The sequence below is a fragment of the Mytilus edulis genome, chromosome 6, assembly GCF_963676685.1.
Source record: "Mytilus edulis chromosome 6, xbMytEdul2.2, whole genome shotgun sequence".
NCBI classification, from domain to species: Eukaryota; Metazoa; Mollusca; class Bivalvia; order Mytilida; family Mytilidae; genus Mytilus; species Mytilus edulis.
Window position 1 is genome coordinate 30,535,600 of NC_092349.1, and position 23,578 is coordinate 30,559,177.

The window sequence follows — 23,578 nt, forward strand, 5'->3', positions numbered from 1 at the left end:
ATTTTTTTATCAGGCTATTGATTGGACCAAGTGGACTAGTAAGTAGAATACATAGTTTAGTAGGGGAGCAATGGCTCAGTGAAGACGAAATAAATCTTTGTTTGTAATGAGCTATGTGCTGCTTCGGGACCCAGTACATGGTTTGAACTTTCATTGTACAATGTGTTTGGTTCTGCTTTGAAAAGAATCCCAGAGCTGAGTCAATGTACCATATTATATAAAAGGTTAACTGTTCAAGTGGTTGTAAGGACATAGTCCTTAATTGAGATTCTTGTCAGATATTCCTGGCCATATGTTTTCCTTTTTGTCATATTAATAATTGTTCTGATTTAATATGTTGGTACAGGAAACAAGGAACATTATCCTCATACAAAAAAAAATAAGATAATTCTAAATACATGTTCCAAAAGAAAAAGTGGAATTTATTACAAAGGATAATCATAAGATATACTGGACCTCACTTCTGTAATGGGTATATGTTAATGAAATCCTTCTCCGAATACGGGACCAACATATTACTAGTGGTAGACCCCAATGTCCAATGATCTTCAATTTCTATCGAATATTGGCTGTCAAAAAAATGCTAACATTCCAATTTTCAATAACAGTTAACAGCAAATACATTATCACAATAACAGATAACAAAAAAACTAAAAGCCCAATAACAGCTAACAATGAATAAGACAATAACAGCTAACAGCAAATATATTTTCAAAATAACAGATAACAAAGAATGAAATTGTCCCATAACAGCATAACAGTTAAACCCCTTGCCCCCCCCCCCCCCCCCCCCATTAAAGGGGCACTAGCTTTCAAATTCCTGTTCACAGATTTGACTCAAATTCATTTATTTGATTTATAACATACTAAAACGTAGATCTAAATTACAAGAAGTCTTAAATAAACAATTAACAAAGCATGTACTCAAAAATATATATCAAAATTTTGTGTGTATTTTAGTGCAGACATCATATAATTTACTATTTAGAATAAGATGTCCTCCGAATACCACCTACGGTTACATATCCTGATATAAACATAAACAATATAAATTTATAATGACAATGTGTAATTGGATTGTTACAATGAAGTGGTTCACCTTTGTTTCACTTTTAATGTTGACATTATTTTCCTTTTAATGGCTGAACACGACATATGCATGCGTAATCAATCTCTAGCTAATGGGTTGAATTGAAGATCACAAGAATATGGTTATAAAGAGGTCAAATTATTCACTTGCAAATTCATTTATTTGATAAAATTGAAACAATTGGGTGCAAAAAAAAATAAATGTTTTTTTGTTATTTCATTTTTAGTAATGATTGAACCAAACCAGATCATATTCTTTTTTTTTTAACCTCTAGTGCTAGTGCCCCTTCGAGCTAATGATTACAGTGATGCATTGTATATTGTATCCAAGTTAGATTTAAATACATGAACTATCCCAAAATAATGTAAGAGAACAAAATATAGAACATAAGCAACACATGCAAAGCCATTACATACTGTGGATTCATTTATTTTCATGATAGCCACTTTTTGAGGGTGTTGAAAATTTGTATTTTAGTTGATACAAGATATAGAAGATGTGTACTTTCTTGAAAATCTAAATATGTGGTTCACTTGTGCAAACAAAATGTGTATCCCCATGAAATACTACGAATCCACAGTATCTGACACAATCAACATTACACCTGACAAGTACAAAGGAAATATTAAAATGAAAATGGGAGCACTGAGAGGTTTGATTTTAATCAGATTGTTAGAGGGTTGTAGAAGGAATAGGATCAAGTAAAGTCAATATTTAAACCCATAAACTTAGAATCATTTCAAAAACTTTATAAATTAGAGTTGAAATTACTAAATTGCAGAAAAATAATGTAACAATTAAATCAACTTGGCCATTTTGTATTTCTCATATACATCTGAATTTTAAGGCTAATATTGACCCTTTGTGAACCTTCACCTTTCACCAAACCAAAAGGAAAGGAATAAAGGAGATAACGTCCAGTCACCTTCATGCAAAGTGTGTAGTACAACAAAGGGAGAAAAACTAGCATCAGCTAATCTGTCACTGTAAGGTCCTATACCTGCTTCTAAACCTGGGGTTACACTGTAAATACCACTCACATCCAGGAAATCTGTAATCAAAAATATATATTTATATAAACCTGGGGTTACACTGTAAATACCACTCTCATCCAGGAAATCTGTAATCAACAAGAATGTGTCCCAAGTACACGGATGCCCCACTCGCACTATCATTTTCTATGTTCAGTGGACCGTGAAATTAGGGTCAAAACTTTAATTTGGAATTAAAATTAGAAAGATCATATCATAGGGAACATGTGTACTAAGTTTCAAGTTGATTAGATTTCAACTTCTTCAAAAACTACCTTGACCAAAAACTTTAACCTGAAGCGAACGGACGCACAGACGGTACAACGGACGGACGGACAAACGGATGCACAGACGAACAGAGGCACAGACCAGAAAACATAATGCCCCTCTACTATTGTAGGTGGGGCATAAAAACAATATTAAGATTAATGAGTTAATATAGTGTCAACATTAACCCTTACCATACAGGTGAAACTACGTATTTCTTTAATTTTTCATTTATGAGTAAAATGAGTTAGAGATGTGTGTTATGATTATCTTTATTTCTAACACACAATACTGGTTTTAGTATATACAATGGTTAAATCTATATACAAGTATGAAACATGTCAAAACCCAATAGCTTACGTGACTGGTTGATGCTAATCGGTTCTGTTATGGATGGTAAATCTGTAATAAAAACTCTAATTACTGAGGACTGAGATATAATATTAGAACCATGCTGCTGAAAGTGGTGTTAACATGTTCTGAAGAGGTAAACAACATTTCTTGAACATAGCGGGATTGTTCGTATACTTGTCATAGAGGTTAGTATGGATATTATAGCTCCACTGCTAAAAGTGAGGGCATAAAAACAAATTTTCTCAATATTTTAAAAATATTCTACTGGTTATATCCCAAATTTTCATCCACTTTTGTTCCTTGTTGTGTCTTATATTTTCTCACTCTAAGGAGAACCCACTCCCACCTTCTTAAAGAAACAGCCATAATCAGTAGTTGTCGTTTGTTTAAGTGGTTCATAAATTTTTTGTTTCTCGTTTTTTATATAGATTAGACTGTTAGTTTTCACATTTGAATGGTTTTACACTAGTAATATTTTGGGACCCTTTATTACTTGCTGTTCGTTGTGAGCCAAGGCTCTGTGTTGAAGACCGTACTTTGACCTATAATGGTTTACTTTTATGAATTGTGACTTGTATGGAGAGTTGTCTCATTGGCACTCATACAACATCTTCCTATATCTATGTGTTATATTTTCTCTCCTCAAAGGAGTTGCCACTTCCACCCCAGCAATGTTTTATGATAGTATATTATTTATACCTGATTTGTCTATAAAAACACCAGACCATGTTCTGTCTAAAACTGTTCTGTCAGACTAAAAAATATCAATTATAACATTAATAATATTGAGTCAGTAAAGGATATACTAGTTTTCATATATTTTGTTTGTAAATGGAGATGAACGTGTGCAACATGAATCAGTTTCATTTTATAAGGGAGATATTGGGAAATCATATCTGATAAAAAAAAATGTTAATGGTCACTTTATAATGAAAAAATAATAATATGGAAATTATATGTCTGAAAAAAGAAGTTTTTGTGGTGTGTTTTTAAAATATAGATGGGAATATATCAATAACAAGAATGAGTCCATTGTACATGGATATCCCTCCCACACTTTCATTTTTTATGTTCAGATCTATTAATTTGTTTTGGAATATTTCTTTACAAACAATGAAATGTTTTACCTTGATTTCCTCTACAGGTTCTGATTCAAGTTGATCACATTCTAGTTTGTCTTGATCGACCTCGGTCTGAAGGTCTTGGAGAGTAGATGTGACATTTATTGGATTTATCTTAGAGACTGACCTATTATCTTCAAGGGAATGTTTGGCACTATCTAGACCAATGTTCAAATCTGAAGACAGTTCTCCAAATGATTTAGAGGTCGTTGTGTCTGTTTTGGTCTGAGTTTTTGTTTCTGTTTCAAAAACAGAAGATGCAATACTATTTCTTTCACTTTGTATTCCAGTTTCTGATTCTAAGACAGATTTGTCTCTTTGTGTTGCTATGGTTTCACTAAAAGAAGATGCTGATCCAACACTACCCTGATTTTTATTAGATGATGAAGATACAACAAGCTGGTCCCTTCTTTCTTCACTTATTGGAAGGGAACCAGAAGATTCTTTTTTCTTGGGTATTTCATTGGCTGATGGAAGTGAGGTTGCAGAGTCTCTCTTTGGTTCTGCTGTTGAAGATCCTGTGTCTTTTTCTTTTTTTGACTGTGAAGTTCTAGTCTTTTTATGTTGAGAATATAGCTCTTGCATTCTTGAATAAAGAAATTATTCATTATTTAAAACTGCTACAACTAATTTAATTCCAAATAAATTTGAAGTTTATATATATAGGCCTATAATCTCTTAAAAAAGATATTACTGTGTGATACGCAAATTGCTAAAAAAAAAAATAGACTCAAAACTAAAGACTTTAAATTGTTAATATTTGCTAAGACTAGACGATTTAATTGACATCATAAGCTTTAAGGGAGATCAGTCTATTTTTATATTTTTTCAAAACGGAAGATACATTTTTCAGATTTTTTGGGCTATTTTACGTGATCTCACATCTATTAGATGCAACTTAGTTTATATACCAAGTTAGGGGGGTTTATATACTTACTTAGATGATGTAAGAAGTTAGGGTAGCTTATATACTTACTTAGATCTCCAGTTGATGTCAGCATCGGCCAGAAATCTCATCATCTTTAAAGAATCATCATACAGTGCAAAATACTCAGACATGTTCTCTGTAATAACAAATATTTTTTTTCACAATCTGCAAGGAAATGCAGCATTTTCAAATAAGCATCTTACTTAAGAATTAGTTGATGAAAGTCTTCATTTTTATGAACAAACAATTTTCATAGTTTTGTAGTGCAAAATAGATATCCTTCAGCCTTTAGTTAAGCAACAAGACTTGCAAAATTATGCCTGAGACCATCCCCAGGTATTTGGCTGGGATTGTGTTGCTCAGTCTTTGGTTTTCTATGTTAAGTTTTGTACACTCTTGTTTGTCTTTTGACCATTTTATGTCTTTCACTATGGCATTGTCAATTTATTCTAGACTTATGAATTTGAATGTCTCTTTGGTATCGTTCAACTCTCTCTTATACCTCACAGTAATGGAGAAATACATTACCTGTGTTTTCTTTTTCCTTTTTGGTGACCTCCAGTCTTCCTTTATGAATCAATTCTTTTAATCTGTGTTTCTCACTCTGTCAATCAAAGAAACAACCATACATATGGTTACTAATTAAAATATTCTGAACCTCTAATATTCTGTCACAAATGAGAACTGTTATAACTATTTAGGAGATAACTGTATTGTATTTTAAGCTCTGACAGCATCAATTGGGGATTTGATGGTCGCAAATTAAGTCTACTGGCGACGCTTTAGAAGAGACGGTAAACAGTATTTGAGACCATCAAATCCCAAATTGATGCCAATGGAGCTTAAAATACAATATTGTTATCTGATTCTAATGAAACTGACAGAAAACAACGTTAAAACGTGTATTAAAATCTGTCATATGCTGTCTGCGCTTGCGCGTACGTCCCATAGCATCAATTGTCAATTTATGCTATGTAAAGAAGTGATGTTATCCAATCAAAATGAACGTTACAAACATTGTTGCATTAGAATTTGAAATAGTTATAACACAACCATGATATGCATGCATATATCCAGGAAATTTGGACTCTTTGTAGAAAGTTTTCTCTTTGAAAATAAAACTAAATCTACTCATTTTGAAGCTGTATAGGAAAAGATCACAGTTTAACCAACTTGCTATGAGTTTTACATTATTTTTACACAGGAAAGATGAAATATAAAAGCTTGCATAAATTAATTTATAGTTTACAGTATTTATTCAGAAGAAATTTTGCACATTTTAGGAGATCACAAAAGAATTAAAATATCCGGTCCATGTTTTAGTCTTACCTCCAAAATATTAGTGAGATCCACTATCATCTTTGACAGGTCATCACTTGACGAGTTTATCGTCACCAACTGTTCCAATATACCACTGTACATTTCTAGACCTCTAGAAAATTAGAAAAATACTTAACATGTGTTGCAAACCCTCAAATTTAAAACCAGATTAACATTAATGTATAAATATTACACATAACATAGACAGAACACAAAATTATTTTTAAATTGGTTGAAAATCGATGTTAATAAAGTTTGCCAAAGTTTGCCAACATATCATAATACTGCAGTGGCAGAACATCTTTTTTTTTAACAATCAATGAATTTGAATGGGGACATATGGTTGGATCCCCCCCCCCCCCCCATTTATACTGGGTTGGGACCCCTCCCCGTTTGAATGACTGGATCTGCCCCTGCATTGTCTATAAGTTGTGATAGATTACATCACTTTGTCTAATGCTTTATAATATCTTCACTTTTCAAATTAAATTATATATAACTCAGATCAGCAAGTCTCAAGATTTAGAGATTAAAAATTTGACTGAAATATTTGTGTCACATTTAATGCACTGGAAGAAACTATACATCTAAATTTTCCTCTTTAAATTGTTGTACACTAGTCGCTTTGGGCCCTTTAAAGATTGCTGTTTGGTGTGAGCTAAGGCTCTGTGTTGAAGACCCTACTTTGACCTATAATGGTTTACTTTTAAAAATTGCCACTTGGATGGAGAGTTGTCTCATTGGCACTCACATCACAACTTCTTAACATATATATTATAAGACTTTTCAATCTTGACACAAAAGATTAAATCTATTTTTATCTTTTTCCTATATAGAACTGAATATTTGAAAAAGTCCCCCTATTGGGCTATTTTGTAGCGCCCAGTTTTTTTTTGTGGAGGAAGCCAGATTTACCAGAGAAAACCACTGATTTTCGATAGGAAAACTGACAATCCTAGTCAATTAAGATTGGAGTCAAGTGCACCCGCACAAGAAGGGTTCAAACCCACAACCTCAGTGTTGACTGGCTAGTGATTATAGTAGTTACTACTTAGCCCATCCTATATACATATGTACCTTCTTTCGACTGATCTCATGCTGTCCCTGAGAGTTGTCCATTGGTACAACAGGACTTGTGAATCAAGGGAGATAACACTTGGTGGAAGCACTATTTCTTTTTTTATCACTGGCATATACCTGTTAAAAATGGTTAAAAATTGAATAGTAACATTAAAACAGAGGTGCCTACATCTAAGAATCTTAATTCTATAAAGGCTTGTATCATGACAATTTCTTAAATTCTTAAATAAAGGAATAATTCAATGTTGTTGTAAATTTTCATATTTGCTGTCTCAAAACAACAAACTGTAATGTGCTTTATATTGTCGTATTTAAAAAAAATCAAATTTCTTGGACCATAGGCTTTGTTTCCCATGTTTATCTTGTTCAAATATTTCTAGAATATTAGATTTAAATCAAGGAGATATTACCTTACAAGTGAGCAGAAAGGTCTTTGTTTGGGTATTGGAACCCAAAAGTCCAATTTTTGAGATTATATTCACGTTATTTTTCTACCGTGTAGATTATTCATGTAAATAAATCGCTCATGAAATTTATTGTTCTGTAAGTGTTTTAATTACGTGAAATATTAATGATATTATTTCTGTAATATACATACTTGAATGTAGCCACAATATTCCGTCTTCCGAAGTACTGACTGAAACTATGATGTAATGAATGACAACAAGGATCTGGTCCCATACGTCTCGTGAATGTGTTCACGTAAAATCTTAATTCTAAAAACTTGGCAAAAGATAAACTCCATGTATCATTACTCATGGCTGCTAAGGGAGTTGCCTGAAAAACACATGTAAATGATTAGCTAATAACTTGAGGTGTCCCTTAACATGGCTGCTAAAAGTATGGCCTGAAAAATAAAAAAAAATGAAAAAAAAATAACTTAAGGTGTTGCTATCCATGGTTGTTTTTAGCATATCATGAAAAACAACCTTTACTTACAGGTTTGCTACTTACACTTATCAAGAATGATGTCAACAATACAACTGAAACAGTAATGACAGTACCTTATAACTTTAATCTTTGAAATGCAATAACACAAAGACTTAATATTGACATGCATGTATTACATGTGACCCATTGTAAAAAGGATGGCGTACCTTTGAGGAGCACATGATTTTACCCAAGACTTGTAGTGCTCAGATGGTGTACCTTTGAGGAGCACATGATTTTACCCCAGACTTGTCTTGCTCAATCAAGGATGGTGTACCTTTGAGGAGCACATGATTTTACCACAGACTTGTCTTGCTCAATCAAGGATGGTGTACCTTTGAGGAGCACATGATTTTACCCCAGACTTGTCTTGCTTAATCTTAATTTTATTATGTTGTGTATTGTGACCTTCGTCTTTACAATGTTTTTTTTGTCCAGGATGTTGTCTTTCTTTTTTAAGGTTCAATGACAATTCAAGGTTAAACTGGATACCTGTCTACACTTTCTGCACCAGTTCCACATCATGATATCTTTATCTCCCCCTGGTACACAGTTAGATAACTTCCTCAGGGATATAAATATAGATCCATGGCCATGTACTATTCTCCTTACATGATCTAGTAATGGTACTTCACAATTCTCTGAGGGACACATGTATGGCTGGCAACAGTAAGATTCCCTACAATAACAAATATATCTGTGAGCTACTGTTCACTAAGATACCCCACCCGCTAAAAGTATAAAGTAAATAAAGTATAAGGTAAACAGGAAGTTGTTGAGTAATGAATATGAAAACACATCACATGGTATAGTTGACTCATTAAAACCCTGAAACCAAATTTCAGAAATCTTGAGAAAGATGTAACAAAAAATATTTATGGGACGGATGGACAGACTGACAGATGAACCTAAGGAAGGATGGAAATACAGACAGACAGAGGGGCATAACTCACGAACGGTTAGAGTGATGGTACTAAAATTCAAATTTGCTCTGTATTTTGAGATAATAAGCATTTTGAATAAGTTTCATATCATTTGATTGAAGCAAACTTAAGTAAGAGAAGGGAAACTAATTTTGGGACGTACTAACGTATGTATTTTCAGACAGACAAGGGTAAAACTTAATGCCCCCTCCACTATGGCTTGGCATAAAACCCAGAGATAAGCAATGGACACATGTAGGATTCCCTGCAATAAAAACAAGGGAAATAACTAATGGACACATGTTTCCCAAATCAATTTTATATAGCTATACTATTTTTCCTCACACTTCAACCATCAAGGCTTACCTGGCTATCTTTCATAATTTTTTAATTGAGAGACTCAAAATTTACTCAAGTTGAAGGGACAGATTTAAATAACACAGAAATCTTTCTACTTACCTGAAACAGAACTTTTCTAGGAATCCACCCAAGGTCATATCTTGTCCACTATAGAAGGGCATTGACACAAGTCTGAAATGTAAAGCATCATCATTATTAGTTAAGGAATTACTGTTATACTTTTTCTATCTATGAAGAAATAACATAAATAATGTAGTGAATAACCTGCATAGTGGGTTATTTTAAAGTAAATGCCACATTTTTTATATTTCATACATTCTATCCTGTCTGGATTTAGTTTGCTCTGACTTCTCTAACCGACTCACTGTATGGGAACACATGAGTTGGGTTTGTTTTGAGTTGTCTGACAAAATGTGCAGGAACACATGAAATTGGAAAGTTTGTTGAGAGTTTACTTTTGACTTACTTACTGTTGAAGAGCACATGTATTTAGGTTGTTTTAGTTTTGTCTGAAGTAGTAACTGAGGAGGAACACATGGATTTGTTGAGTGTTTTCATAAATACTAGAGTTTCAAGAACACATTGGCTTAAAGAATTTGCTAAGTTCTCTATGAGGCATTAACAATGGAGGAACAAATGTGGCAGGATGATTTGAGCTCCTCTAAGTCTTTTCCTTGGAGTAACACATAAAACACACTTACTGTGGAGGAACACATGGGTTTGGATAGTTTGTTGAATTCTCTGAGTGGCTACTCAATAACACCATGAACTTCTGATGATTACTGTAGTCTAAACAGTCAACCTAAAAATAGAAAAATAAGTAATCCTTGAAATTTAAGAATAAGTGTTCTATAAATTTTAAGTTACACAATGGGTAAAGAAAATACTTTAATTTATATTATGATTAGACCTGATTTAACAGAACCATTTCAAACTTGTAATTCCTTTTGAATTTTGAAGTAAAAAAAGGATTGAATTTTAAAATAATATTCATGTATTTCCTGATAAAAATATCTGTATTTTCTATTTTGTTTTGTATGCAGATTTTGGCAAAACCAAGAAATCAAGTATCAACCAAAATTCAAGATTTTCTCAATCCAAGAAAATTGGTACCCTCTTAAATAAATGAATCCACAGTAATTGACCTTTATAACTGGTCTCCTTTTTTTTTCCTTTTAACAAATATTCCTATATCTCCATTAAACTGTCGTCTGCCCGTCTATACAACCAGTTAAAAAAAATTTCTTCGGTAAAGTTAATCACAGAATCAGTCTCCATTAAACTGTTGTCTGCCCGTCTATACAACCAGTTAAAAATGTCAACCAATTCCATTTTAAGTTTCATTCAGTGTTTATTGACAACATGTCATTGTTTTTATCTACATCAAAAAAGGTCCATTTTTTCTACCATAGAATTTACAGGACCAATAAAGGAAAAAAATATTTATTTATAACTCATCATGGTAGCTATACTTTCACAGTATGTATATACAATTTCAACTTATAACCGTAGTAACTTACCCCAGGTGCTGTCTTTTCTGTGACTTGATGTGTGTCTTGTTTATCTGCTTCAGAAACAATGGTTCTTGGCCGAAGTTGTATCCTGCCACCTCTAGCTCTGAAATCTGCTATCAGATGCTACAAACACATAACAGCGTAAAGTTATTTTTTAGACTAATAAATACAGGTACTTGTGAAAGGTGTAACTAGTGAAGAAGAAACTGCTGCCAAACATAGTTTCTATCTCTGATAAGCAAACATTGAAAACTTAACCGTAATGTCATAGAAAGACATGGTTAAACATGAAACACTATGACAATTACTTATACTACTTGATTTTTTTGGGAAAGAATTATTTTTTTTTCCTTTTAACAAATATTCCTTAAATGTATCGCAAAGATCTAGTGTCAGTAAACATAATGTGAAGGCCTATCAATCAACATAACAAGTCAGTGGAGATTACTGGTTCCTGGTTCACATACCTGTAGATGCTTATCTTTCAGGGATCCAGTTATCTGTGTAAGAATCAATGGGTGTGGCTCTGATATTTCAATATCTGACCATGGGGAAGCTGGTTTGGGTGGGCAGTACGTCTCCACAAGTTGTTTCTTTTTCTCTCTGTAGGCTACAGGCTCAAAATACTTGGACCAGAACAAATCATCTTTGAAAAAGTTTCTAACAATTGATCTTGATCCAAATTCTGTTTCTAAATATGGCAATTCAAACTTAATATATGGAGATGTTGACAGTAGTATCTCTGCAAGAGTCTTTTTAAACTTTGCACAGCGTTTTTGTGTTTTTGCTTCCAGAGTGACAGTACTATGAAAGATTGCATCATCTTGGTTTTTCTGGTACATATAAAGAGGATCAGACTGGTCGTTCAGGGGAATTAACCCAGTCGAATGTTGTCTTCCTAATTTAGTCTGACCTTCCTCAACTTTTAAGGTCATATTATGTGTATTGGTCTTACAACTATCACCAACTGCTACAAAAGAGCCAACATTTTCTGTATGGTCAAACTTCCTATTGTTATACTCGTTCTGATTTGCTTCAAGCAAATTCTCAGGTGTTTTACTTTTGGAAGAATTGTCTTGCATATTTATCTCCCCTTTCTGAATGTCCGTTTCACTTGAATCACTTTCTCCTATATTAAAAACAGGTCTATCAGACTTGGTTTCTGACTGATTGTTATCAGCTCCCAGATGATCAGTACTTTGTTGACTTTTATCTTTATGTTTATTATCTCCCTTGTTTGTATCCTCCGAGTCTAATTTTAACAAATTTACCCCCGATTTAGAATCCAGTAAATAGTCAGACACTTTCACACCTGTTTTTTCTTCGGAAAAGTTAATCACAGAATCAGTCTCCATTAAGCTGTCGTCTGCTCGTGAATCGGGCATAGCAAATTCATCCATACAATAAGACATCTCTAGCTGGGAATTATAACACGCAGTTATCATCAGTTTTACAACCTTTTTAATCTGAAGAGAAAAGGTTTTTTTAATACTGTAAATTCAAAAATTATTGTTTGCATTTATTATTGCAATAATGTTATTTTGAACTAAAATGTGATTAAATTTTTTTGCAATATTTAGAAAAATCCTGTTTAATTCATATAAAATAATTTCAAAATGTGAGTTTAAATTATTGCAATTATAATAACTCTGTTGCATTGTCCCCAATTATAAAAACTTTGCAATAATTTCTGAATTTACAGTAGATATTTATTTTCATACCTTAGAATTGGTTATTGCTGTTTTTGCATTTTTATCTTTTGTGCTTTACTTATTTTTCTGTATTATATGTAATTTTGTAGGTTGAATACACTATTTATAATAGCTTCCCAATGTAAAAAGCATTGAGATATGTACCAGTGATATTGATCTTTCAAGATAGAAATTTAGTTACCGGTAAAGTCAAAAATTCAAAAGTGAACTTACCCTTGTCAGTTCTCCTTTCGACCCCCCTCTAAGAACAATGGTACAACCCAAATGTTGAGCACATCCATCAAAGCATAACAATGTCTTTGTGTCTCCTACAAAACAATAAATTATAATAAATGATCAGAAATTTTCAACTATTTGGTATGAAATTGAAGAACTATAGTAGGCAATGTTTACAAAGACCTTAAACAGTTTCACGGAAAATACATGAAGTTGTATTATCAAGACAATTTTATATTGTAGCCAGTAGTCTGTAGCTTTTTAATGGTGTCGAATTGAAATTTCCCACTCCTTTTTCTTTCTCCCAAAACACACTTAAAACACAGTAAAACCAAGAATAGTTAGTTAAATTGAGTTTCGAAACCAAATCTGCTTATTGTATCGACCACATTCCCTATGAAATAAAGAAAGTCTTAACACAAGATAACAATAAGACACTTAGAGTGGAACAAAGTCTATAACAATACACAGGTTCTTTAGATTTTACTTCATCTAGAACAAGCACTAACTGCTTAACTTTGTTAATACTAAACTATATGAATGGTCCTAAAAGATTTCTTGTAAAAATTTGATAGCTTCAAAGACCAATAATACAATAAAAACATTTACAGATGGTAACAGTATTCAGACGGATATGTTACAAAATATGTCATTTACCTGAAGGTAAGGTGAAGTGGCATACTTTAAAGTTATGACAGAATCCGAGAGTTATTGGTCCACTAACTATCCCATCTATAGACGGTAATATACATCCCTGTGTTAGTCTTTCTATTTTCTCCATCACAGACTGAAAATAAAAACATACCAGTACTGTTTAAAGCAATTGTAAACGGAAAGCATAACTAGATAATCAAATGTTGATGTTATGGTCACATGACAAAACTATGTCTATGAGCTGATAGACAAAACATTTTCAGCCAATCAAAAATTGAATTATCAGAGTACAACTAGTTTGCATTTGAATTTACTAATATCATAAATTTCCTGTATCTTGGGTATTAACCCTTTCAACGCTACACAAAAAAATAGAAAAATGGCTGCTGCTGCTGCATTTTTTTTTAGTACATTCATTAGAACAGTATTTTCCTTTTCAGACTGCTGTATCTTTTTTATTATATGAGATACAGAGAAAGTTATTGCATGAAAAATGCTCAGGAGAGCATGAACTGTAATGTTAGACAATTATTTTACTGAAATTTTTATCAGGTTACCTGCGTTTTCAGGTAATTAACAGGTAAAAGGTGTAATTTATTACATTTGTGTTGAATTTTGAATAAAAACTACTTTTAGTCTTCATTTATTTTGTTGTTTTATCTGCCATATTGTAAAGAAGACACCAGTTGCCCGATTCCGTAGCGTATTGTACCATACATAACGTTTTATGTAATCGTGGCACAAATAAATAGCTCCGTCCTAAAAAATTTCAGTCAACCTCCGTTTTCCCCCCTTTTTCTACGTCTCGTAATGATCGATCAAATCATATTTCCCACACGAATTTTATGTAATAAACACATTGAGATAACAAGAAACCTTTTAACTAATCCTCGTTGTAAGTTTCGCCAAGGAAATGCTGAAATTTTTCCATATTTACAGCTTCGTTTCCGATTTCCGCCATTTGCATTCGTCAAAATATTTGTTTTTATTTTCCTTCTATTTTCCTTCTACTGCATGATTTTACTATAAAAATTGTCGGGATTTGAAGCGCAAATGAGACCTTGCATATCCTAGATTCAAACGAGGAAAAATTAGAGAGAATCCGAATGAAAACCGAATGGTTTAAGAGTCCTTATGAAAAATCCTTTTTCATCGCGGCATATGCCGCGAATAGCAGTGGCGAATGGCGTACGTCATCGCGGCATATGCCGTGTATAGCGTTGAAAGGGTTAAGAAATCAGAAACACAATTGACTATGTGTTGCTTGATAATTATTTCATATTCATCTGACTGACTGATGGACTGACAGACAGACTGGTGGATGGAGAGACAGAGGTAAAACAGTATATCCCCACTTTTTACTTTTAAAGTGGGGATATACTGACTAAATATCTATTTACAGTTACAATTTTTCGTCATGATTTATTGATTGATTGTTGCTAGCCTAACGTCAAATGGGGTTGTGGTCATGCTAATCTGTAAATAGGATGTCGGGAAGATAGTTTTGTTCTTGCCTATAAAACAATCTTATCAGTAAGTTTTCTTCTTAATAAAAACATAATTATAATGTCTGTCAGTGAAACAGCATATACTATTGTGATCTCGAGGAAGACATTCTATGTGACATATAGGTTTATCTATGTCAAGTTCATATATCTATTTAAGTTCTGTACCAGCCATAACACATTCTTAAGGTTTATATATAATACTTACCAGTTTAACATTATACACCAGTGTAATTCCTTTCTCTAAAAGATAATTCTGTGCTAGTCTAGAGACGGACTTCTCTACAATTACAATATTTGGTTTGGGATGTAGGGACGATATTTTCTTTACACTTTTCTTCAGAAACTCCTCTTCCTAAAATTAAAATATAATTATAGAAAAACTTCTTGATTATATGTTAAAAGAACAATGAATTAATTACAAATTAGAAACTGATAACAAGAAGAAACTGAGAACAATGTAGAAATACCTCAATTACAATGTAAAATTGATTGCAATATAAAAACTTATTACAATGTGGAAATAATGTTCCTTGACTTAAATGTGAACACAAATAGACACAATAGTATAATACCTTGTTTACAGATTCAACTTTTTTTTAACTCATTTATACAGTTTGGTAAAGTATTCAATTTCTGTGTGATGCTGATGGGTTAGTTCATTGTGTATTAATTTAAGTTTTTTGATTGAGATAAGTCTGCCATTTGATATTTCATTGTGTGTTTTTCTATGTTGTGATGTTATGCTATTGTTTCAGAAAAAGGGAGAAGTTTTGGATCCATTAAAAACATTTAATCCCGCTGCAAATGTTTGCACCTGTCCTAAGTCAGGAATCTGATGTACAGTGGTTGTCGTTTGTTTATGTAATATATACGTGTTTTTTGTTTCTCGTTTAAAAAAAATAAATTATATAGATTAGACCGTTGGTTTTCCCATTTGAATGCTTTTACACTAGTGATTTTGGGGCCCATCATAGCTTGTTGTTCGGTGTGAGCCAAGGCTCTGTGTTGAAGGCCGTACATTGACCTATAATGGGTTTTTTTTTTTTAAATTGTTATTTGGATAGAGAGTTGTCTTTTTGGCACTCATACCACTCCTTCCTATATCTAGTTAATGATGTTAAACAACTGTATAACAATAATATCTTTTCTTTAAACTTTGAGATTTATATTGAAAAATTTAGAAGCAACTTTGTTGCAATGGTTACCTGTAGAATTTGAGGTTCCAATGAGGAGAATTTATTTTCTACTCTCTGATACTCTATAGAACCTTTAAGTAGGAGAATATATGGATTGACGAGTTTCTGTGACATCTGTTTATGAGCTATATTCCTGGTGAACACAACGCCATGAACTAACCAAGTCTGTTCCTTTGTATCTCCGGGGATCTATAAATAGACAATGAAAATAAAAATGATAAAAAAGTCTTTAAGGTTAACACCCATTTAACAGCATCAAATTTGTGAAGATAAGAAATTACTATTTGCAAGAATAATTTATTTTTATTTGATAGTTTTTGTGTTACTGTATTCTGGCAATGCTTATTATCACCAATTTAACATTCATGTAGTTTTTCTGTATTATAAATCAATATGAACTGGAATCATTTCACTTTATCCTATCCAAGGACCTTTCATCATATTCTTAGATTACTATAGAGTATGATTTTTCTTATCTTTAAGGTGGTACCTAACACTAGAGGGAGACTAGATATCATTGAGATGGGAGCCATCTCTGTGGGCCCCGCTGTGAATAATGTGCATTAAAAAATTGTATCTTTACCATAGGACATGGGTTTGTCAACTGAAATCAAAGTTTTTGACCTTGACCTTTGACATAGGAAGTTATAAATAAATTATGACACACTCTTTGGTGTTGGTTTATAAACATGTCAAGTATAAACTTTGAAATGATAACGGTTCTCAAGATATAGAGCGGACACAATCTTTACCATAGGACATGGGGTTGTCAACTGAAACCAAAGTTTTTGACCTTGACCTTTGACCTAGGAAGTTGCACATAAATTATGACACACCCTTTGGTGTTGGTTTATATCCATGTCAAGTATAAACTTTGAAATGATAACGGTTCTCAAGATATAGAGCGGACACAATCTTTACCATAGGACATGGGGTTGTCAACTGAAACCAAAGTTTTTGACCTTGAACTTTGCCCTAGGCAGTCGTTCATAAATTATGACACACCCTCTGGTGTTGGTTCATATACATGTCAAGTATATATACATGTCAAGTATAAACTTTGAAATCATAACGGTTCTCAAGATATAGAGCGGACAAGATCTTCACCACAGGACACATGGTTGTCAACTGAAATTAAAGTTTTTGACCTTGACCTTTGACCTAGGAAGTTTTACATACATCATGACACACCCTCTGGTGTTGGTTAAAATGGATGTCAAGTTTAAACTTTGAAATCATAACGGTTCTCAAGATATAGAGCGGACACGATCTTCACCACAGGACACAGGGTTGTCAACTGAAACCAAAGTTTTTGACCTTGACCTTTGACCTAGGAAGTTTTACATACATCATGACACACCCTCTGGTGTTGGTTAAAATGGATGTCAAGTATAAACTTTGAAATCATAACGGTTTTTAAGATATAGAGCGGACACAAAGTTAAAGTGTTACGGACGGACGGACGGACGGACGGACGGACGGACGGACAGACGGACGGACAGACGGACGGACGGACGGACAGACTGATCACTATAGGGCGACCCGCCTTAGTCGGCGGGGCCCTAATAACTATGTAAAATCAGCTAAACGTTTTAATTACGTTATGTTGTTAAGGGAACATTAAGCTTCTCAATGATCAAAACTAGTGTTTGTCAAACTGCTATATAACCAGTGTAATTTTTCTGACAAAACGGTTGGTTCAAAATTTTTGATTTTTTTATATTTTTGTTAAAGGGTAAAAGTAAATACTTTCACAAAATTTTATGAAAATTAACCGAGCCAAATTGATTTTAGTGAAAGTGTTGGGTACCACCTTAAAAGCCATACAGTGACCTGTAATTCATTTCTTTGTTGCACCTTTTGTGTGTTGAAGTTCATTTTTAAGAAGTCAATGAATCTAACATCCAAACTAAAATACTGAACCCTTGAAGTACAAACTAAAGCTTTATTCCCATCAACTCCAAACTTAATGCTTTTAAGCTTGACACAAGATAATATACATGTTGTGTCTTTAACCTGACATTATACTGACCTTTTTGAACTTGACATACTTCAGTATATTCATGTCATCTCCTTCCTCTCTGACATCGGGTCTGACATAATTACTGACACGTTGTGCCGTGCCGATGACAATGTCTGTCCATGTTTTAGACAATCCCTCATCACATAACATCTGCTGAACTAAACCATTCAGATGATCCTGATGAGCTTTCCTGTGAATAACAGGTTCCATGAAGATTATGAAGTTACCGTAATTAAATAAAATATGGATAATGAAACCTAATTTAAAAACATGAAGAACATTAAATATTTTTGTTTTTAGCCTGAACAACTTATTCTTGCATTATTTTTGTTTTCATGCAATTAAGGAAACTACTGTGAATTTCAGAAATAAATGGGAGGTTTTTATTAGTGTAAATAATGCAAGTGGTTGAGTATTGCAAAAATAACAACTCATATTCTGATATCTGATTCATATATCTGTATGCAGATTTTCAACTTAATGCTACTTTTAGAAGATAAAATAACCATGTTGGCCTCCATACAGAGATGTTTACACAATGCAACACCACTTTTGAGGTGGTGCAATTACATTTGATCTTTATGTCTCATATTCACTTACTTAAGTAAGGAGTAAGCCCTTCTCTCTCCATTGTCTTCCTTGAGGGTATCTGAATTTCTCCAGCAGACAGACTTGATCAGCTTGGTGGCTGGTATACTCTGTGAACCACTAAACATACTGGCTAAAATATAAAATTACTAACATGTAAAATAGGGGGAGGCTTGGTGGCTGGTATACTCTGTGAACCACTAAACATACTGGCTAAAATATAGAATTACTAACATGTAAAATAGGGGGAGGCTTGGTGGCTGGTATACTCTGTGAACCACTAAACATACTGGCTAAAATATAGAATTACTAACATGTAAAATAGGGGGAGGCTTGGTGGCTGGTATACTCTGTGAACCACTAAACATACTGGCTAAAATATAAAATTACTAACATGTGTAGATAAGGTGATGTGGTAAGATTTGCCAGAGTTCAAATGACTTGGGCATAAGCAATTATAGTTAAGGTATGGCCCTTAAACAGTGAGATAAACCTACTGTATAATCCTCTTTAAAAGGCCCTGACATTGGGATGTGAACAGGTTCAAACAAGTGAAACTGTGAGCTACTGCTCACTGATGATACCCCTCCAAAATATTTTGGAAAAAATAGGAAGTTGTTGAGTGACAAATCTGAAAACCAATCACAAGGTTAAGCTGACTTGTATAAACCCTGAAACCAAATTTCAGAAATCCTTGTCTTGTAGTTCCTCAGAAAAATGTTACGAAAATTTTCAACTTGGCTATCATGTGTTAATGATGCAAGTGTTCAGTAAACAGGAAGTTGTTGAGTGATCGATCTGAAAACGCATCACACAATAAAACTGACTTATATTAACACTGAAACCAAATTTCAGAAATCCTTGTAATGTAGTTCCTGAGAAAGATACCACGAAAATATTCATGGGACAGAAGGACTGACGGATGGATGGATGGATGGACTGACAGATGGACAGACATAGGTAAAACAATATACCCCCACTTATGGATGGATAGACAGACAGAGGTAAAACAGTATACCCCCACTTTTTTAAAGCAGGGGTATAATTAGTTAACTAAAAGCCTGATCTTACCTGAGATAATATCTTCTGTATACCCTGCTGCATGTGAATCTTGTCTTGGTAAGGGCTCAAATTCGTTGTCTGAAGAAAAGAAAATCCAGATCAAAATAGTTTATTCATGTATAATAGAATAACTTAGTTAAACAGTTATAGGTAATAGATACTTGGTGTTAAAAATTTTGGAGGGTTTTTCATAACTTTTGTACCTAAATGCTCCAAATGTTTCCTTTTCAAAACAATGCATTCCCATGATTTTATAGAATAGTAGTCCATATACTGGAATCAATCATAAATTATTTATAAACTAAGGTTTGACCAACCTCAGGCAATCTCAACCTGGAATTGGGTTCTATTTACAGGTCTCTGTAAGTCATACAGCTCCTCATTGCATATCAAATTTTTGTGTTTAATCATTCTGAATGAAGTCAATCCAGTAAAGTGTTTTGGAAGTTATAAAAAGTTATTTAATTTGAAGATGACAGAAAGTATTTTTATACTGTTTGTATTCTGACACTGATACTGTATCCTTTAAATACTTATTAAATAATTAACAACTAACCTTCATTACTGTCAAGAGGAACATAAAATGTACTAGCAGTCTCATCCTGGCCACTGCTGCTCTGGTCTTCTGAGGCAGTTACTGTAATAAAAACATCACTTCATAACTATATATTTTATATTAAGGCATATATTTTTCTAAAACCTGATGTTGATTGTTGACTTGACAGAGATAAAACTCTTTACAGAGACAGAACACATGAAATCTGTAAACTTTGTCAAGTGTCATACAATGTGATTCTGTCACTCTAAAACTTTTTTAAATTTTATCATCTTGTCATCTTTGGAACTTTTGCACCATTACATTTTTTTCCATATTTAAAAATAAAACTTTGGCAATCATTAAAGAAAGTAGGAATATTAAAACCTACAGCTTTCCAACTGATCTGTTTTACTATCTATCTCCTGTAACCATTGTGGTTCTGTACTGTCCGTTATACTGATGTCTGGTGGGTCTATTGGTGTGGTCTATAAATAAACATGGTTATAATTTAAAATCAAGATTAAGGTGGATGAATCTCAGTTGCAAAATATTTCTTTCATCACATTGAGATTTTCAAAATCCACCTACAACCAACATAGTTTCTTTCAGTCATTTTGCACAACATGAAATAGAAATACAATCATATAAGACCCTGAACTGATGTCCAAAACTAAAACTACCCATATTTCCTTCCTAAATTCATTTAATGAAATAGCAGTGCACCTAGTAAATATAAACACCAACTGAAAAGTAAATTACCTCTGATGGTTTATAGAGAGTAAAGTTGTCCTGGAAGATGTTCTGTTGTCCTCCAATAATCTCTAGATAACCAGCGTCCAGTAGAGCTTGACCAATTACAACTGCCTGCATTCTGAAACAACAAGTGTGGACACACTCAAATATCTTATCTGCTTTATTGTTTGGGATTGGATTATATGAGGATAGTTTTTAATATCAAAGTACATCTTGTGTATTATTACACATGTCTCGAAATTTTTTGCTTGATACACATTAAATTAGGTCAAATTATACACATTAAAAATCATAAGGTCTCTGGTGGATAGTTGTCTCATTGGCAATCATACAACATCTCCTATATTTGCAATGATTCTATAGACTAAGTCTGGTTAATACATTATACATAGTTCCTGAGAAGCTCATCGTACTATTAAACATTAACACTGACTTAAGTAAATCATTGAACAATTAACATGTGTTTATCCTTTAAATAAAATAATATTGATTTATCAAATAGCATTAGAAAAGCTATTCATTATTACCTCTGTGCTGCTTTGTCATTGCTAAGTAGCCAGTCCACCAGTTTATTTCCCACAATGCACTTGTAGTAGGTTTTCAGACGTATCCTATGACTCTGCATCTCCACACCTTTTGATTGATCAACAATCTGTCTCCAGATCTCACGGAGTTGGACAGAATCCTGAAAAATAAACAAAAACATACACTGAAGTGAATGAAGATTTGTTTCTACTTCTCCTGTGGAGGGCCTGCCTGTACCATTTTGAATCCATGCTCTTATGTTATGCAAGGCTTAGTGTAATGCTTTTTGTTAAGGGTAAATAACTGTGAATGAATTAAAACCTCCCCCTACAAAAGTCTTGTTGAGACAAACAGTTTTATATGATGCTCTATGAATTCATAGAATTTAGTGTGCAAAATTCAAGTGGAAGATTAAGAACCTTCAACAATGAGGAAATGAGTTAAGTTACTCTATTATATCCATGTCACTTATGATTACTTTTATAATCACTTACCTCTAAGAATTTCCTACCAAGGCCAGTATTCATATCTGTCTCAGAACTACTTTGTGAGAGGTCAAATGGTATCAGAACATCGATACTGGGGGTACCAGGGGCTAATATTGATGATGCCCTGTAAAAAGACACATTTCATCAATCAACTCAAATTGTATTTGAACATCAATACTCTACAATACGAGGACAATTACTGATCATAATCAAGTCAAGCAGGTCAGGTTGTTAAAGTACATCGATGAATAAATCCTATTACAGATTTTAAAATCTCTTCCAACACATTTCTTTAACATTTACATAATAGGAAAGATGGGACTACTCATTAGGTGATCTTTTTGGGGGCACTGCAACAATGTGCAATTTATTTCATGGTTATTTAGGATTTTTCTATCAGAAAATTTGGCTTACACTAAATCAGATGGATGCGTAGTGTTTTGGAAACATGAAATATCTATCAGTTGTTATTGGCTTTGAAACTTATTTTTTATGCTCAGGCAATAACACATTATTTACCAAGGATTAAGTTTTATTATCATAGCTTTTCTATAGAGATCTCTTTTGTATCCCCAGTTTATTGATTATAAAAACAAGCGTGAGTGACAAGTAACTTATATTAGTATAACTTGAGTTTTACGGTCACAAACCTGGTTTGCCTACCAACATGTAGAGGATCTGGGAAACAGATATTTGCGACAATATGGTTTAACAAAATAAACAAATCCGTCCATTTCAGTCATCATTTTGATGAAAAATTTCTTGGAACAAAATATTCAATGTGTGTGTCATTGGGTTGCTGTATCATTAACATATATTGTACCCCTCCATTTTATTACTTTTAAAAGGTACAAATTCTTTCAATGAAGTTCTAAACATAAAAAAATCCAGTAATGAATGTGGATTGCAACCTTGCTAAATCCTGTGATGTCCTCTTTTTTGACCCCCATAAGCTGTATACTTGGGATTCTGGATCCATGGACAGCTGGAGTTCCTCTTTATCATCCACACTGATGTGACCGCTGGAATCATTCTGTAACGCACTCATAGCTACCTTACCACAATATGTACACACTCGTATTCCACCTGGAACAAATCAAATATAGATATATTGGAGGGATGAATATGGGTGCGTATTATAAACAACTGCGTACTATACACACCTGAAGACGATAGTCAAACTTTATATTAAAGTGACCATTGAAGACAGACCTGATAAGAGATATGAAATAAATAAAGGTTCCACATGTATAAGTATTACTTTAGTATTTCAATCTAAGAACCTTTGTGGGCACTCTCACATACCCCATGCCCCCTCATTGTCACCAGCAAAACATCTCATCTAAGTTCAAAGACTGATAACTCCTTAAAAAAACCTTGTATATATTTATTGTAGA

General features: G+C 33.3%; 1 protein-coding gene across 1 annotated transcript in view; it reads right to left on the minus strand.

Moving 5' to 3' along the window:
• Positions 1-23,578, minus strand: part of LOC139527466 (1-phosphatidylinositol 3-phosphate 5-kinase-like) — a 49,065-nt gene that overhangs the window by 19,762 nt on the left and 5,725 nt on the right. The window contains exons 6-32 of the mRNA XM_071322940.1: positions 23,093-23,267; positions 22,188-22,305; positions 21,696-21,853; positions 21,175-21,286; positions 20,804-20,900; positions 20,434-20,514; positions 19,887-19,955; positions 18,828-18,948; positions 18,237-18,417; positions 16,214-16,393; positions 15,214-15,360; positions 13,504-13,633; positions 12,844-12,938; positions 11,386-12,384; positions 10,925-11,041; positions 10,106-10,206; positions 9,504-9,575; positions 8,614-8,800; positions 7,790-7,968; positions 7,189-7,308; positions 6,121-6,223; positions 5,320-5,395; positions 4,840-4,927; positions 3,870-4,449; positions 3,442-3,496; positions 2,749-2,790; positions 2,016-2,141 (exon numbers count right to left, since the gene is read on the minus strand). Coding sequence (XP_071179041.1) covers positions 2,016-2,141; positions 2,749-2,790; positions 3,442-3,496; positions 3,870-4,449; positions 4,840-4,927; positions 5,320-5,395; positions 6,121-6,223; positions 7,189-7,308; positions 7,790-7,968; positions 8,614-8,800; positions 9,504-9,575; positions 10,106-10,206; positions 10,925-11,041; positions 11,386-12,384; positions 12,844-12,938; positions 13,504-13,633; positions 15,214-15,360; positions 16,214-16,393; positions 18,237-18,417; positions 18,828-18,948; positions 19,887-19,955; positions 20,434-20,514; positions 20,804-20,900; positions 21,175-21,286; positions 21,696-21,853; positions 22,188-22,305; positions 23,093-23,267 — 4,509 coding nt within the window. The remainder of the gene's footprint in view (positions 1-2,015; positions 2,142-2,748; positions 2,791-3,441; positions 3,497-3,869; positions 4,450-4,839; positions 4,928-5,319; positions 5,396-6,120; positions 6,224-7,188; positions 7,309-7,789; positions 7,969-8,613; positions 8,801-9,503; positions 9,576-10,105; positions 10,207-10,924; positions 11,042-11,385; positions 12,385-12,843; positions 12,939-13,503; positions 13,634-15,213; positions 15,361-16,213; positions 16,394-18,236; positions 18,418-18,827; positions 18,949-19,886; positions 19,956-20,433; positions 20,515-20,803; positions 20,901-21,174; positions 21,287-21,695; positions 21,854-22,187; positions 22,306-23,092; positions 23,268-23,578) is intronic.